The sequence below is a fragment of the Clupea harengus genome, chromosome 20 (genome assembly GCF_900700415.2).
Source record: "Clupea harengus chromosome 20, Ch_v2.0.2, whole genome shotgun sequence".
Classification (NCBI taxonomy): domain Eukaryota; kingdom Metazoa; phylum Chordata; class Actinopteri; order Clupeiformes; family Clupeidae; genus Clupea; species Clupea harengus.
In genome coordinates this window covers 7,407,579-7,425,303 of record NC_045171.1, presented here as the reverse complement: position 1 = coordinate 7,425,303, position 17,725 = coordinate 7,407,579, and the positions used below count along the sequence as shown (strand labels likewise).

At 49.0% G+C, this 17,725-nt stretch overlaps 1 protein-coding gene across 1 annotated transcript in view; it reads left to right on the top strand.

Moving 5' to 3' along the window:
• The window catches only part of LOC105903358 (teneurin-2-like), a 60,529-nt gene extending 43,036 nt beyond the window's left edge, over window positions 1–17,493 (top strand). The window contains 12 exon segments of the mRNA XM_031558035.2: window positions 446–466; window positions 806–1,035; window positions 4,348–4,502; window positions 5,108–6,000; window positions 7,960–8,135; window positions 10,986–11,221; window positions 12,546–12,842; window positions 13,669–14,830; window positions 14,833–15,285; window positions 15,437–15,567; window positions 15,691–15,958; window positions 15,961–17,493. Coding sequence (XP_031413895.2) covers window positions 446–466; window positions 806–1,035; window positions 4,348–4,502; window positions 5,108–6,000; window positions 7,960–8,135; window positions 10,986–11,221; window positions 12,546–12,842; window positions 13,669–14,830; window positions 14,833–15,285; window positions 15,437–15,567; window positions 15,691–15,958; window positions 15,961–16,430 — 4,492 coding nt within the window. The 3' untranslated portion in view covers window positions 16,431–17,493.
• The last annotated feature ends 232 nt before the right edge of the window (window positions 17,494–17,725 follow it).

Genomic DNA, 17,725 nt, shown 5'->3' with positions numbered 1-17,725 from the left:
CACCCAGAACAGTTTGATGTGATAACCGTATCAGATGATGAGATGTGATATCATCTGATACCATTCTGTTTTATCATCAGTGCCTCGTATCATAAGATTAACACCACAATTAAAAAGAAATACATAAAAAAAAACATGATTTAAGAGCAATATCCTGTGGAGTGCATTCTTAAGATGATATCAGGCATTAAAACCACAGCGAGCAGACTAGCACTTGAAGGAGGAGGCACTGGATTTGTTTAAGGAGATGAAGATATGTTGCATTGCTCACACAAATACAGACAGGAGGAGAAGGCAAATCCACACACACAGCACACACAGGTCTGCCCAGGCTGACGGCATATTAGCTGTGGAGTCGCTGACTCGAGAATGATGAATGGTTTGCTTACATGCATTTGGGATTAATCCGGCTTTTTCTCTCCCCTGCACGCAACCAACCGTGAAGAAACAAAGATTTTCGACACAGGTGAGCTCAAGCACACTCTCAGCACCCAATTCCTCACATCTGTAATGCTTCAGTAGATGTTTGAAAACAAATGCGTTGCCCTGTACCGCATAGTTGTACTATTACATTGGAGTACTATTATATTGTCCTGTGTATTTGTGTGTGTACATGTGTATCGTTCTATGATGCTTATGTTGTACTCTTGTGTGTGTATTGCACCATGATGTCTGTATTGAACATATTGTATTACTTGAATATGGCTATTTTACTGTGTTGTTATTTGAATTACAGCTACTGCTACAACATGTGTGTTGTTAATTGAGCCTAGAAACTCATTATCGCCGTCTCTCTCCCCCTCAGTAACAACCCCACCCATAAGTACTTCCTGGCCGTGGACCCGGTGTCCGGTGCGCTCTTTATCTCGGACACCAACTCGCGGCGGATCTACCGCGTGCGCTCCCTGACCGGCGGGCGTCTGCTGGCGGAGAACGCGGAGGTGGTGGCGGGGACCGGGGAGCAGTGTCTGCCCTTCGACGAGCGCTGCGGAGACGGGGGCAAAGCGGTGGAGGCCACACTCATGAGCCCCAAAGGTGAGACCGCATGAGAACTCATGAGCCCTAAAGGTGAGACCGCATGAGAACTCATGAGCCCTAAAGGTGAGACCCAGAGAGAGAGGAACCGAAGGTGAACCCAGAGGGGAAGGGAACAGAGGGAACGATAACTTGATTGGTAAAGGAACCGGTAGAGGGGAAGACTGGAGGGGGGTGGTGTGCCGAGATTTGGGGGGAACTGTGGAGCTGTGGGGGGTTGGAGCCATGGTCATCTTGGCCTTATTGGGGATTCAATCTTAGTTTTTCTGCGGAGCAGTTTAGGAACATTCAGACGTTTCCACTCACGCTAGTCTTCTGTGGCCTAATCAAGAGGTGGGATCAGCCTCAGATTGTCGTAATGGTCATTGGCCAAAGCGCAACACAAATGAGATGGAATTGAATTGAACTGTATTGAATTAGTGAATACAGGTGGAAGAAAGGAATGTGGAGAAACAGAAGGAGTGTGGAGTGGAGGACTGATAGAGTAAGGTTGGTAGAGGAGAGGTTAAGAGCAAAATATAATTGAAACAAAATGGAGGAGAGGGGTTAGGAGAAGGGCCCACTAGGTAAAGAAAGAGAGCAATGGCATAAAGGCAGAGACAAATACAGAAACAGAACATGCTAGAAACAGTATGGAGTAAAGGAATCCGACATGAGAGGCCGATGTAAGTGAGGGCTACTGAGCGAGGGAGAGAGAGTGAGGTGGAACTAGAACAGCTCCAGTGTGTAGGTGGCGTTCTATTCTATTCTAGGGGATGGGATTGTTGCCACGCTGAGGTCCTTCACAGATCCACTCACTGACGAACACCTTCAGAGGAACGATTCCTTCATGCCACCAAAACTGCCATCACTGATAAGTGCAGTCCATATGAGCACTAACTTTACACATGCAGGCACACACACACACACACACACACACACACACACACACACACACACACACACACGCCGACAGACATCGAAGATAATTAATCGTAGAAAACATGCTAGCTTTAAGCAACTGAGTTGAACCAGCCAACTGCATAATAATAAATCCTATGGCAACTTTGACACTGGAACTTGAGGCTGTTAGACACATACCCACACACACCCACCCTCACACACACCCACACACACTCACACACCCACACCCCCACTCACACACACACACACACACACACACACACACACTCACCCCTCAGGTGCTACTTCTCTTTTTCTCATTGCCCCCCCCCCCCCCTCCCTCTCTTACCCACCCCCTTGTCACACCCTACATGGATAAAGAGCATCTGCGAGCGCAATCCTGCGTTAGGAAGAGGGACCGTCCTCACCCAGAGCTTTTAATTAATTTTCCAGTTTGCTGCTGGGAATTGGAGTCTCTGTGCGCTTTCCTCCTTCTGTGAGTAAATGCAGTAAGTAAGACAGCTGCAAACCTCAGAAGGTACGGCAAGGTGGAAAGGGGGGAGACAGGGGGGAGACAGGGGGGAGACAGGGGCTGATTAGTGCAGGGAATTGGAACGCTGATTTGTGTTAGTTTAGGGACCGGGGCAAAACGTCTCAATAGTGTGTCTAACCGCACAAAGAAAAAAAAGGGATCATAGATTTCGAGCAGTGAAAGGGAACCTTTGTCTGGATCATTATGTTCTCAGGGTCAGGGTCAGCTGTTGCTGTTCCTCTCCAAATGAGAAAAGGGTTTAAGTTGGAGGGGAAGATGAAGCTATAAACCTCCAGTATATATTTTCTGGCTAAAGCTCTTCCCACACTAGCAAAGCTGAAAGTTGGGGGGGAAAAAACAGTGTCTTCTTGATCTGACACAGAACTGTCAAGAATGTCACGCTGTCACATTTTTCCATCTTGGGTACAGAATTGAGAAGCGAGAGAGAGAGAGAGAGAGAGAGAGAAAGAGAGAGAGATGTAGAGAGAGAGAGAGATAGTCAGAGACACAGAGAGAGAGAGAGAGAGAGAGAGATGTAGAGAGAGAGAGAGAGAGTCAGAGACACAGAGAGAGAGAGAGAGAGAGAGAGTCAGACAGATGTATAGCGAGAGAGAGTCAGAGACACAGAGAGAGAGAGAGGCAGAGAGAGAGAGAGAGAGAGAGAGTCAGAGACAGATAGAGATAGAGAGCTTGGAGGGTTGGAGCTATAGACTCCCTGTGAGCTTCTGAACTCAGGCACAACATAGACAGATCCAGCTAAGCTGCCATCTCTAACCTTTTGCCCTTCTTTCTCTGTCTCTTCCTTTCATTCTTTCTTCCTTCCCCTCTCTCATTCCATCTCTCTCTCTGACGGTCCTGTGGGTCTGCCCCCCTCATGTCTCTCTGCCCTTGTTTTTCATTCCAGTCTTTCTCTTCTCTGTTGGACCCTCTCTGCATGCTCACTTAATCCATGTCTTTTTTTCCCTCTATCTCCCTTTCTTCTCTTCTCTCTCACTCTCTGTTTCTCACACTTCCCTCTCTCTTTTCTCCGTCCAACCCTCTGTTCGTCTCTTCCTGTCTACAGTTGTCCTCTCCATCTCTGTCCTCCTTAATCCCTCTCTCACTCCCTCCCCCATTCTCCCGTTCTCTTCATCTCTCTCTCTCTTCTGCCCTTCTTTCCCCCTCTCTCTCTCTCCTTCTCTTCACCTACTCTCCTCATCTCTCTCTTTCTTTCTCCCTTTTCCTCTATCAACTCTCTCTCATCTCTCTCTCTGGCTCTGTGTTCAAAGGCTGCACGCCTCCTCTCCTCCGCCCCCATCCGTCTGTCTGTGTCAGTACCCAAGCGCCCCAGCCTTGCTATTCTGGGCCACCCCACCACCACCCCCACCCCCACCCCCACACCTCCCTAACCCACCAACATAACAGAATCCACCATTTAGAACGAGAACGAGACGAATGACACCGAGTTAGCACTGGAGGGCAGACAGGGGAGAGAGTGGGGGGGTGGGGTGGGGGGGCGAAGCTGACGAGAAAAACAGATGAATGGAAAAGATAAAGGAAAAGATGGCAGGGTAGAGAGAGAGAGAGAGAGAGAGAGAGAGAGAGAAATGAGGACACGAGTGGAGTTCAAGAGTTCGATTATGATTCACCAGCAGTGTTGCGGCGGGGGAATAATGAGGCACCGCTGTGAGTGCCGGCACACGGCGGGCGCCAAGCTCTGCCACGGCTGCTTATTTGCGCCGTATCAAAGAGTTTATTTGTCAGCGTCTCGTCTGCCGCCGCCGTTGTCAGACGAGATACGGAGATGAAGCGGCCGATCTGTGTTCTGATCGACACCTTAACCTTCACCAACTCCTTTCTCTGTCTCTCTCTCTCTCTCTCCCTCACACACACACACACACACACTCATCTTCCATCAGGAATTGCGGTGGATAAGTATGGACTCATGTACTTCGTGGACGCCACCATGATCCGGAAGGTCGACCAGAACGGCATCATCTCCACCCTGCTGGGTGCCAACGACCTCACCGCCGTCCGGCCCCTCAGCTGCGACTCCAGCATGGACGTCAGCCAGGTGAGCACGCAGCAATGCATGCTGGGACAACAGACACCCCAGGGGAGTACTGTGACACGGGGGGTGACATTCTATTTGTGTAGCGCAGAGGGCTTCATGGTGTGGGTTTTTAGAAGAGTCCTTCGCAGACACTCGATCGTCCTCCGCCTCTTTCCACAACAGGCGCCGATCTCTGACTCTGTTAGCGCGGAGAGCCACTTCACTTGTGTGTTTGCAAAATGCTCAGCGAGAATAAATGCTGTTTCACTCGACACGAAATTAACTACTTATGAGAGAGAAGCTCATTAGTTTTACAAATTAGCTGCTGATTTGATTCGATTTGATATGATGAGATAATATTTGAGATGTGCAGTTTATTTGACTTGATTGTCATATTTTCATCATGCTTATTTGTACTCTCTGTGTGATCCTGTGTGTGGGGTGGATGTGGGTGAATATATGAGATAGGTGGACATGGTGCTTTGGGTTCTGGGAGTCAGTATGCCTAATAATACCATGTCGCAAAATAGTTGTATTTTGCATTAGGTTATTACAAATATAGAATAAATATAACTGAACCTAGCAAAAATAAAAACTATTTCTGACATATGCTGTGGCTTTTGTAGGTGCGTCTGGAGTGGCCCACAGACCTGGCTGTGAACCCCATGGACAACTCGCTGTACGTGCTGGAGAACAACGTCATCCTGCGCATCACGGAGAACCACCAGGTGAGCATCATCGCCGGGCGGCCCATGCACTGCCAGGTGCCGGGCATCGACTACTCCCTCAGCAAGCTGGCTATTCACGCGGCCCTGGAGAGCGCCACGGCCATCGCCATCTCGCACGACGGCGTGCTCTACATCGCCGAGACGGACGAGAAGCGCATCAACCGCGTGCGGCAGGTGAGCACGGGCGGCGAGATCTCGCTACTGGCCGGCACCACCTCCGAGTGCGACTGCAAGAACGACGTCAACTGCAACTGCTTCGCCGGCGACGAGGGCTACGCTCCCGACGCCAGCCTCAACTCGCCGGCCTCGCTGGCCGTGGCGCCCGACGGCACGCTCTTCGTGGCCGACCTCAGCAACATCCGCATCCGCGCCGTGCGGCCCAATCGGCCGTTGCCGACCCCGGTCGGCCGCTTCGAGGTGGCCTCGCCCCAGGAGCAGGAGCTCTACATCTTCAACGACGAGGGCCTCCACCTGCAGACCATCTCGCTGGTGACGGGCGAGCCGCTCTTCAACTTCAGCTACGGCGCCGACGGCCTTCTGGCTGCGCTCACCGACAGCTCCAACAACACGCTGCGCGTGCGCCGGGACGGCGCGGGTCAGGGCGGCTCAGCGGGCCTGCTGCGGCTGGTGCTGATGCCCGAGAACCAGGTGGTGACGCTGGGCCTGGACCCGGCCGGCAGCCTGCGCTCGGTGTCGGCGCTGAACCGGGAGATCGTGCAGCTGGGCTACAGCGGCAGCACCGGCCTGCTGGCCATCAAGGCTGACGAGACGGGCTGGACCACCTTCTATGAGTGAGTGCCGGATGTCTCTGTGAATCTGTGTGTGTGTGTGTGTGTGTGTGTGTGTGTGTGTGTGTGTGTGTGTGTGTGTGTGTGTGTGTGTGTGTCTGTGCGTTGCCAGCACGCCTCTTCAGGTGTCGGGGAGTAAGGGTTTACTCACTACACACCACTGTACTGCTGGTGCTTAGAAAGCATGTGGGTTGAATCTGACCCAGATAGCAGACCTCAGGTCAGCTTGGAACCAAATCCATCAAGTGCGCCGGTCTGTCGTGCTTCGTCTTTCAGCTGCCGCCCCCACATCCACCTGTCAGCAGGCAGGAACAGAAGCACACCTGGCTGCTACTCTGAGCACAAATGACAAAATACAAAACCACAGACATAGACGGAGAAAAGAGGGAAAGATGAAGGGGAGAATGTAGATTGCAGAGCAGTGGTTCCCAAACTTTTCATGGCAGCCCCCCCTTTCAAGCCGCCCACCCAACACCACGGTGCACAGGTTAAGATGCTCACAGCGTATTACCTGTTTTTAATCAAATCATTTTTAAAAGATGCCCATCAGCTGACATTTTCAATTTAATTTCATCAATCAGTTTAACCTTTCGTAAAACAAAACAGATGTCCATTAGCTGTTGCATATCGTTTCAACAATTGAAGGGATTTCTTCAATCAGTTAAACATACATTTGATCAGAGCTCTTGTTTAAAATGGATCAAATCTAGATCAAATAATGTTTTATTGGCTGTTGGTTTGATTGGCTAGGTATCATTCCATTCTTTGGATCGGTCCATGTCAGGCACGTGTCCGTCGTATTAATAGTTTAGGCTAGTAGGCCCTGATCATATTACAAAGTAGGCTATAAACTCACCATCTAATAGGTAAGTTACAGGCTGCTAGGCTGCAAGAGCACTGCCATGCTTTATCTGAAGAGTAGGCCTAGGTGGTTGTTTATCCCACACTTTGGGAACCGCTGGAAAGGTAGAGCAGACTAAAAGAGATAGATGAAGGGAGAGAGAGAGTAAAAGAGTGAAATCAGGACATGGAAAGCATCCAGGCAGTCACGGAAAATGAAATCTACATTCCTTTGATCTTTCCTATATGTATTTATCGGTGGTTGTTTTGACTCATCTAAACCTCTGTATGTTGCCAACGGAATCTAAATCTGGCATTTTTCTGACACGTGATCGTACTGATCTGATGAAATGGATCTGTGTAGCGCTGCTGCCCTCTAGTGTCTGTCTATATAACTGCATGCTCTCCGTCATCCTTACTCAAGTGTAGCAGGTGCCACAGCAAGCACCACAGAAAGGGCTATTCCCAGCTCTCGGCTTTCATGGAGAGAGAACTTTCAGTTGGTGACAGATCAATGACAGTGTCTCAACACCACACCATCACTCCCTAGAGAGCGAGATAGAGGGAGGGAGACGGAGAGAGAGACAGGCCTTCAGAGGCTGCGTTCCCCTGTCACGCCAATATGGAGACACACTCCCTGGGAGATGTCTGCCTGTCATGTGATCCCAGCAGTGCTGGCTTTCTCGCTCCAATTCTGAGCCTTGCAGCGTTGCCAGACTGCTCAGCTTATCCCTTGTGTGTGTGTCTCTTGTGTGTGGGTGTGTGTGTGTGTGTGTGTGTGTGTGTGTTTGTGTGTGTTGCTAGCAGCACACAGAAGCATAATTAGGCAAGGAAGGAGGTGATTTTGTTGTTTTTAAAGTACCTTCCAAGAGTTTTTTCAATTAATTTTTTTAGAGATCATGGAGTGTCAAACTGTGCCTCATTTAGCAGATCCAGACCTTAATTGAAAACACAAATGTTTTGCTAATCGGGCCCAGACCCCACCGGACCTGCACCAGAACAGGGTCAAATCAGCTGTTTGAAGATCTCTGTATAATGCGGATCGGATTCGACTTTACCAAATGCTCCACCAGCTCCACAACAGCAGAGGTCACTGTTTCTTCTCTCCTGTTCCTCTCGTAGGTACGACAGCGAGGGCCGGTTGACCAACGTCACCTACCCGACAGGGATGGTCACCAGTCTGCACCGCGAGATCGAGCGCTCCATCAACATCGACATCGAGAGCTCCAACCGCGACGACGACGTCACCGTCATCACCAACCTGTCCTCTGTGGAGGCGTCCTACACTGTAGTGCAAGGTGAGTGTGTGAGGTGTGAGCTTATCAGCAACCTGACCTTCCCTCACTAGTTTTGATAAAGAAAATAGTTACTTTCCAGTCATCCAATCATCACAATAGGATTTACATTTGCACAGCTGGAAATCTCCCGGCAGATTTTATAAATTGATCTACAGCTTTAATGTAGGATGCATATATAGATTCTAGACTATAGTAAAAAAAAAAAGAGGTGGATAGATTCTCATACACATACAGCGGGTAAAACACGTCACAATTTTTCCAATTCACCAACGGAGTCATGCGTGGTGAGCGGGCATACAGGCCATGGCGGTTCAGGGCATTACTTAGTTTATGGTGAAATGATGTTCTTTCCACTTCCGGATTATAGCCCCAACAGTGCTAACTGGAACATTTAGAAATTAAGAAATGCGTCCGTTACCAATGCCATCAGTATGTTTTGCAACATTAAGGTTGCGAAGGTCTTGAGAGAGCTTTCCTTTTACCCATCATGAGATGTTTCTTGTGTGACACCTTAGTTACAAGACACCTTTTTATAGGCCATCAGTTGGGACTGAACCAGTTGATATTAATTTTACACTGACAAGGGGATGTACATGCACATATATAATATATAATTTCAAGGGAAAGGGAATAAATCATGAATACTCACTGAAAGCTTATATATTTGTTATTATTTACCTCGTAATCCTTTGTCAAAATGTATTGATTTAATCTGTCTTTAGATGTGATGCACTAGTTCTGCCATACAATGAAAGGATGGCATTGCATATTAAAAGAGTGTGCAGCCTTCTCCAGGAAGACGCTCTCTTTCTCAGGGCAACAACACGCTGTCTATTTATGATTCCCCCACAATTACACAGCTTCACAATCACAAATCTGTGACACGGCCTCTACAAGCTCAACCATTCACGGAATAAGCGTTCTCTTTCGTCAATACTTCTCTCGAAGAGATTATCATTAATTATGGATTATCCCAAATAATTTGAAGCCCTTTATGTCTAAGATCTTGTTAAGAGTCCTCATTAGGTTGTGCTGTGGAGGATTGGTGGTGAATTGCTTGAAAGAGCCGTATGTGAAATGCCAAACAGCGCTTTGATGTGGGAGTTATTTAGAGGTTTCTGCAGACCATGCTGCAAGTTATTGTGATGACAGCGGCAGCCGAAGCCTTTCAGGCTCATTCAGGAATGTGCACACACACACACACTCTCTCACACACACACACAAACACACTCAAACACAGACACACGCGCATGCACACACACACACACACACACACACACACACACAAACACACTCAAACACAGACACACGCGCATGCACGCACACACACACACACACACACACACACACACACACACACACACACACCCACTCAAACACATACACACAAACGCACAATGGTTCCGGAACATACTGAGGAAAAGCTGCTGACACTGTATCACTTTCACCTCCCCTGAGTGTGTGTGTGTGTGTGTGTGTGTGTGTGTGTGTGTGTGTGTGTGTGTGTGTGTGTGTGTGTGTGTGTGACTATGTGAAGCCCAAACACATTTTCTGTCTCTTTTGTCCCCTTGAGTCTCATTCACTCTCTCCCTCTCTCCCTCTCTCCCTCCATCTCTCTCTTTCTGTCTGTCTGTCTCTGTGTTCCTGTGATGAATGCCATCAGAGCAAAAACTCATTACCTGCCGTTGTGTGCACCCTCCTGGCCTGTGTGCTTTTCTGCTCAGTCCCTCAGCATAGTTTACCTGTTTAGTACAGAGAGAGAGAGGGAGGAAGACTGATTGCCACCCCACTCCACCCACACACACACACACACACACACACACACACACACACACACACACACACACACATCCAGTTTGATGACCCCCCAGTGGTAGGCTACAGAGGAAATAAATTCAGCCTTCAGTAAAACTACACATCCCAGGAGCCAGAGGGGGGAGGCAAAAATGAGAGGCAGAAAAAAAAAGAAACAGGTTTTAAGATTTATAGATAGATGAGCCCAGGGGGCCGTAAAGTGGGAAAGCTATTTGGCTAGCACAAGCTGAGTCATTTAGAAACCCCTCGTCCAGGACGTGTGTGTGTGTGTGTGTGTGTGTGTGTGTGTGTGTGTGTGTGTGTGTGTGTGTGTGTGTGTGTGTGTGTGTGTGTATGTGTCATTCTGTCTCCAGAGTCAGGTAGTTACTTTACAAAACAGCTTGGGCTCTCTTTCTGTCTTTATATTTCTATCTCTTCCTCTGTCTGTCTCTCTCTCTCTCACACACACAGCACCCCTCTCTTTTTATGCCTCATACCCACTCACCCTTTGACTCAGCAACACACAACAGCCCTCATCTCTCTCTCTCTCTCTCTCTCTCTCTCTCTCTCTCTCTCTCTCTCTCTCTGTCCCTCATACACTCTCACACTCCTGTTACGAGGCGCGGTGAGAGTAGAGGATGAAGACCCACGCCATCCTAATACACACCTCTGAAAAGCACTGCATCTGTCTGCCAAGTTGGAAGCTCAACGATGTGCCTCAGGGCTCTCATAACAAATCTATGTTGTGGATCATTATTCTGTTAAAGCCCCGCTCTCAGACACAGACTGTGGGATCTGATAACCATTTTATAAAACAATGCAGGAGCAAACAGAGATAAATCGATCGCGTGCGCACGGGGTGGTGCTTTAAGTACAGTGATTGTGAGATGGTGTCTTGATGTAAAGGTTACACTGTATTAGGCGGTGTCATTTTCTCTGTCTCTTTTTGTAAACAAGGATTAAAAGTTGAACTTTGTTAACTGCCTTTGAATTTAAAAGCTTTCATCTCTTTCATCCACCTACCCCCACACCCCTACCCATAATTCCTTTCTTCAGACCAAGTGAGGAACACCTACCAGCTGTGCACCAACGGCACCATGAGGGTGATGTACGCCAACGGGATGGGCATCAGCTACCACACGGAGCCGCACATCCTGGCCGGGTCGGTGAGCCCCACCATCGGGCGGCGGAACATCACCCTGCCCACCGACAACGGCCTCAACTCCATCGAGTGGCGCCTGCGCAAAGAGCTCACCAAGGGAAAAGTCACCGTCTTCGGCAGGAAACTGAGGGTGAGTCCACACAGAGATCGGTCGTGGCGCAAACAGAGTGTAGGAACAGTAGCCTAACTGACATGCTCTGTTGGCTATGTGTCTTAAATGTTATCTTTTAAATTTAGTTTGTGACGGAATCGATAAGCACGCTTAAGTTTGAAGAAGGGACCGGAGAGTTGAAGTCAGGTTTCTGGAGTTTATTTTCAGCGTGGAGACCCCCTCTCAGCTTGGTGCTCAGAGCAAGGCCTACCTGATAGCAGAATGTGTAGGCATTTATACATTTCAGTCAGGTAGAATACAATAGCAGAGAGGATGACCACACCCTTTAGGTGAGAGGAAGGGGGAGACAGTGGGGTGAGGGGCTCACCTATGGGGGGAGGGGGTGATACTATGGCACAAAGTGTCTTAGCAGGAAGGAGCCTATCTGGGGGGGGGGAGCCACTTGTACAGTACACATCCAAAATGAGTTGCAGATACAACATATGGAGTTAATGTCTTACAACAACAGAATAGCAATATTTCCAGTTCCATCAGTCCCCTATATGAGCATTTATATGCTCACACAATAACCACCATGCAACAGCCAATCAGAGCAGGAAACATCAATATATGTTAAAGATACAAATGATACAGAACAACAGTAGAATAGCTATTTTGCAGTTCCATCAGTCCCCTATATGAGCATTTATATGCTCACACAAGAACCACCATGCAACAACAAATCAGGCCAGGAGAACATCAATATGCGGTTCCATCGTTTGGAAGCCGTAAATTATGTTTATGTGTTTCATTAAATATATAACTATTATATAGTGTTATATATAAATGCTGCTAAATATTGTAATACCGTAAATATTGTAAATACCGAAGCTAATTGACACACATTCTGAACATGAACAGGCTTAAATACCTGAGGACTCGCTGACCCAGACTGACCATTCCATTTAAACTGGTCTATGTCTACTGTATGCCTTGCATCGGCCCTTATCAAAGAGGTTCATCAAATTCAACACCCTCCACTCTACATCTCCATCTGCACTCTCCGGCTTGACCTTAACCCCCTCTTCTCTCTCTATCTCCCCTCTCTTTCCCCTCTCTCTCTCCTCTCTCCTCTCCTCCTCTCTCTCTCTCTCCCTCTTCTCTGTCTTCCGTCCCCTCTCTACTCTCCCCTCCTCTCTCCCTCTCTCTCTCTCTCTCTCTCTCTCACTCTCCTCTCCCCTATCTCTATATAGTCTCATCCCTCTCTCTCTATCTATCTCTCCCCTCCCTCTCTCCCTCCCTCCCTCTCTCTCTCCTCTCTCCCTCTCATCTCTTTCTTCTCTGTCTTCCTCTCGCTACACAGGCTCATGGCCGCAACCTGCTCTCCATTGACTTTGACCGGAACACACGCACGGAGAAGATCTACGACGACCACCGCAAGTTCACCCTGCGCATCACCTACGACGCCCAGGGCCGGCCGGCCATCTGGCAGCCCAGCAGCAGCCTGGCGGTGGTCAACGTCTCCTACTCCACCACCGGCCAGCTGGTGGGGCTCCAGCGCGGCAGCATGAGCGAGCGGACGGAGTACGACCCCCAGGGGCGCATCCTCTCCCGCTCCTTCGTGGACGGGAAGGTGTGGAGCTACAGCTACCTGGACAAGGTGAGGAAGGCCTCTCTGGGTCTGGATGGAGGGTTTGTACGGTAGGGTTTTAAAGGTGGAAGTCCTAGTCGATTCTAATTTGATACGGTTTTTGCCGAAATTCAGCAAATTACTCCTCACGGTACTCTAGCTGCCCGTTCGGTGTGTACACCAAAACAATTATGGTGATCCTACACACTCCTGGCTCTTTAAATGGGAAACAAACAATCAATTCCAGCCAATCAGCACATTGTGTCAGGAGCACGGAAGGGAGGGGTGTGATTTGATTGGCTGTTAAGCCCAAATATCAACAACCTTTCACCAGAATTGCGGACTCTACCTTGGGTAATGGCATCTTACGGGGCTGAGAGAAAAACAGAAGCCCTGGGGGTCTTTAAGTACACAGGGTGGGGCTTTGTTTTGCTTGGATTATGAATGCAGTGCTCCACCAGGGTGGTAATTAAAAAGGGAACAGCACAGGCTATTTGCTGACTGCTGTGACAAACAATTAGGAGATAAACATTGTTTGTCAAGAGCAGTTTGCGCCTACCAGCCTGTCGCAATAAATCAAAACTAATTGTGGTGGGGAGGATATTCAGCTTACTCCGAGTAATAGCACAAATAACACTACAGATGCGTTATTCAGTGCAGACAATCATTAAAAACAAGAACGACCTCTGCATCTGCCGCTTGGGGAAATATTATAGTAATTAATGTCAGCACTGATTGTCCAAATTATGTCTGGCTGGGAAAAAAAAACAAAGCTTAACCTTAGCTTCAGCTGCTGATGATGTTGATGATGACTCACCAAAATGCTGACGTTGTTTCATCCATCTCTCCTATGCAGTCTATGGTGCTGCTGCTGCAGAGCCAGAGGCAGTACATCTTCGAGTTCGACACGACGGGTCGCGTGACGGCCGTCACCATGCCCAGCGTGGCCCGCCACACCATGTTCACCCATGTCTCCATCGGCTACATCCGCAACACTTACAACCCGCCAGAGAGCAACGCATCCGTCATCCACGACTTCAGCGAGGACGGGCGGCCCCAGGCCATCCACTTCCTGGGCACGGGCCGACGGGTGCTCTACAAGTACGGCAAGCTGGCCAAACTGGCGGAGGTGCTCTACGACAACACAGCGGTCACCTTCGGCTATGACGAGACGACCGGCGTGCTTAAGATGGTCAACCTGCAGAGCGGCGGTTTCTCTTGCACCATCCGCTACCGCAAGATGGGACCGCTGGTGGACAAGCAGATCTACCGGTTCTCCGAGGAAGGGATGGTGAATGCGCGCTTCGACTACACGTACCATGACAACAGCTTCCGCATCGCCAGCATGAAGCCTGTGATCAGCGAGACGCCGCTGCCCGTCGACCTGTACCGATACGACGAGATCTCCGGCAAGATCGAGCACTTTGGCAAGTTCGGCGTCATCTACTACGACATCAACCAGATCATCACCACGGCGGTGATGACGTTGAGCAAGCACTTCGACACGCACGGCCGTATTAAAGAGGTGCAGTACGAGATCTTCCGCTCGCTCATGTACTGGATGACGGTGCAGTACGACAGCATGGGCCGCGTGGTGAAACGCGAGCTTAAGATCGGGCCCTACGCCAACACCACACAGTACCGCTACGAGTACGACGGCGACGGGCAGCTCAGCGGCGTCAAGGTGAATGACTGGTCCACCTGGCGGTACAGCTACGACCTCAACGGCAACCTTCACCTGCTCAACCCTGGCAACAGTAACCGCCTCACGCCACTCCGCTACGACCTACGCGACCGCATCACGCGGCTAGGCGACGTTCAGTACCGGCTAGACGAGGACGGTTTCCTCAGCCAGCGAGGATCGGACATCTTTGAGTACAACTCCAAGGGCCAGCTAGCGAGGGCCTACAGCCGAGGGACCGGAGGATGGAGTGTTCAGTACCGCTACGACGGGCTGGGCCGCCGCGTGTCCTCCAAGAACAGCCTTGGCCAGCATCTGCAGTTCTTCTACGCCGACCTACCCACCCAGTGCGGGTCACGCACGTCTTCAACCACTCCAGTTCGGAGATCTCCTCGCTCTACTACGACCTGCAGGGCCACCTGTTCGCCATGGAAGTGAGCAGCGGTGAAGAGTACTACATCGCCTCCGACAACACCGGCACACCCCTGGCGGTCTTCAGCAGCAATGGCCAGATGATTAAGCAAGTGCAGTACACGGCCTATGGCGAGGTGTACCTCGACTCCAATCCTGAGTTCCAGTTGGTGGTGGGCTTCCATGGTGGCCTCTATGACGCACTGACCAAGCTGGTGCACTTCACACAGCGAGACTATGACGTGCTCGCAGCCCGCTGGACCTCACCAGACTACGGCCTCTGGCGGAAGATTGGCAAGGAGCTGGCACCATTCAACCTCTACATGTTCAAGAACAACAACCCCCTCAGTGACATGCTGGACGTCAAGAACTATGTTACAGGTAATGTTTTAAATGGCCTTTTAGCTGAACTTTTCTATATCCTCTTTATGATTTGAAGTTATTTTGCATTGTGACTGAACTCTCACGTACACTGTACATTTGCAACCATGTCACCTGTACCTTATCAATATTATTTTCCTCTGCTCCACAGATGTAAAGAGCTGGTTGATAATGTTTGGTTTCCAGCTCAGTAACATCATTGCTGGCTTCCCCAAACATACTCAGTACTTTGTGGATCCACCGTATGAATTACTGACCAGCCAGGATGCCGAGAATGGACAGGTGGGTTTCAGTAATATTATTATTCTGCTCATTATAAATCACATGAATGGAGTAATAATGAATTAACTAATAAGTAACTACCATTAAACCTGCTATATTCTTCCCTTGCCTTTTCTTCCACAGCTGATCACAGGGGTGCAGCAGGCTGCAGAGAGACATAACCAGGCTTTCATGGCTCTGGAGGGCAAGCTGCTGAACAAGGAGCGTCGGGGCAGACGTGACCGTCCAGGCCACTGGTTCGGCACCAGCACGCCTATCATTGGCCGCGGCATGATGCTGGCAGTGAAGGAGGGTCACGTGGTGGCGGGTACCTCTGGCATGGCGAGCGAGGACAGCCGGAAGGTGGCGCTCGTGCTCAACAACGCCATCTACCTGGATGGCACGCACTACACGCAGACGGGCGCGACTGTCACTACTTCGTCAAGGTGGGCTCGGCCGACAGCGACCTGCTGGCACTGGGCCTGACCAACGGGCGCAAGGCACTGGAGAGCGGCATCAACGTCACCGTGAGCGGACGCTCGCGACGCGGCGTCACCGTGGAGTTCCGCGTGCCCTCGCTCTCGCTCAGCGTCCGCTACGGCCTGGCCACCGACGTAGTGGACGAGGAGCGCGCCCGCTTGCTGGAGCTGGCGCGGCAGAGGGCGCTGGTGGGGGCGTGGGCAAGGGAGCAGCAGCGGGCACGGGATGAGAAGGAGGGCAGCCGGCTATGGACAGAGGGTGAGAAGCAGCAGCTGCTGTCACCCGCGGGCAAAGTGCAGGGTTACGACGGGTACTACGTGTTGCCCGTGGAGCAGTACCCAGAGCTGGCAGACAGTAGCACCAATATCCAGTTCCTGAGACAGAATGAGATGGGGAAGAGGTAACAGACCAGCAGACTTGAAAATACTCCTTTACGTTTAGCAATTTCTAGCTTTTTATCCTCCCCTGCTCTCTCTCTCTCTCTCATTCTCTCTCCTCTGTCTCTTCGCCGCTCTCTTTCTCTCTCCGCATTCCACTCTCTCCTTTTCTTTTCTCTCCTGTCCTCACTATGTACTCACCCCGCCTCTCCCACGGAGAATAAACAAACTAATGGGGTAGCACTCTGAACGCTGCAGGGACTTTTAAGAAGAAGAACTCTTAACGAACAATTATAATTACTGCCACTGGCAAAAAAAGTTGAGATGGAATCTTAAAAAGACTCTTGTTTTTTTTGTTTTGGGTTTTTTTGGTTCTTTTTCAACAAAATGGACTTGAAATAGCACTGTTGAACGTTGGTAAGAAAAAAAACAGACACAGCTGTTGCTTAAAATGAAGAATCCCCTTTTTAAAAAAGAATTGATATTTTCGGCCCATATTTTTTGGGTTACCAAGAGGATGTTGGTGACTGTGGTGAATGTCAACACGACCTTGGCTCCCACAGGTCAAAGGAAAACTCCGGAACTGCTCTAGAAACCAGTCCGTATGGACAGATCTGCAAACGAACAACAACGTTATCAGCAACAACAACTAAAAGAAACTGACCAGATGGAACATCAGACTCAGGCCTGACTTTCACAACAACAGAACTGTCAACTGCTGCGGCCCACCAAGAAGAAACCTTTTTTTTTTTAAGAATAAAACTTAAAAAAATATTTAAAAAAAATAGACGAGCAAAACAGTGAAAGAACTTTTTAGAAAGAAATTATAATAATAATAAAAAAATGATGGCTATATTTGCAGTACATAATGTCAAACATTTGTTAATTTTTAAATAGGGAGAAAAAACTGTTAACATTGTGTCAGCTAGCACTGAAGTTCAGGGTGTACTCTATAAGCGATAGTTTGTTCGTCGCGGTAGAATCGTGAGCCTTTCACCAGAGCACTTCTGTACAGAGAACTTGAAAAAAAAAAAACACACACATACTCTAGCAATTTATCCAGATAGAAAAAACAATTGCCAGAAGCTATTTATTTTATTTTTTATTTATTTATTTATTATTATTCTTAGTACTCTATGACAATCACAAAAGTCACCACTTTTATTGCAAATCCTGATTATCGGTGGATGAGTTTATTTTAATTTGTAATATATGTAAGAAATGTTCATTAAGTTTTTATATTAAGTTTGATTTGCTCATAAGCAAATTATAGTCACAGACAAAAAGTAATTTATGTAAAGTGTTTTAAAATGGTTTATACT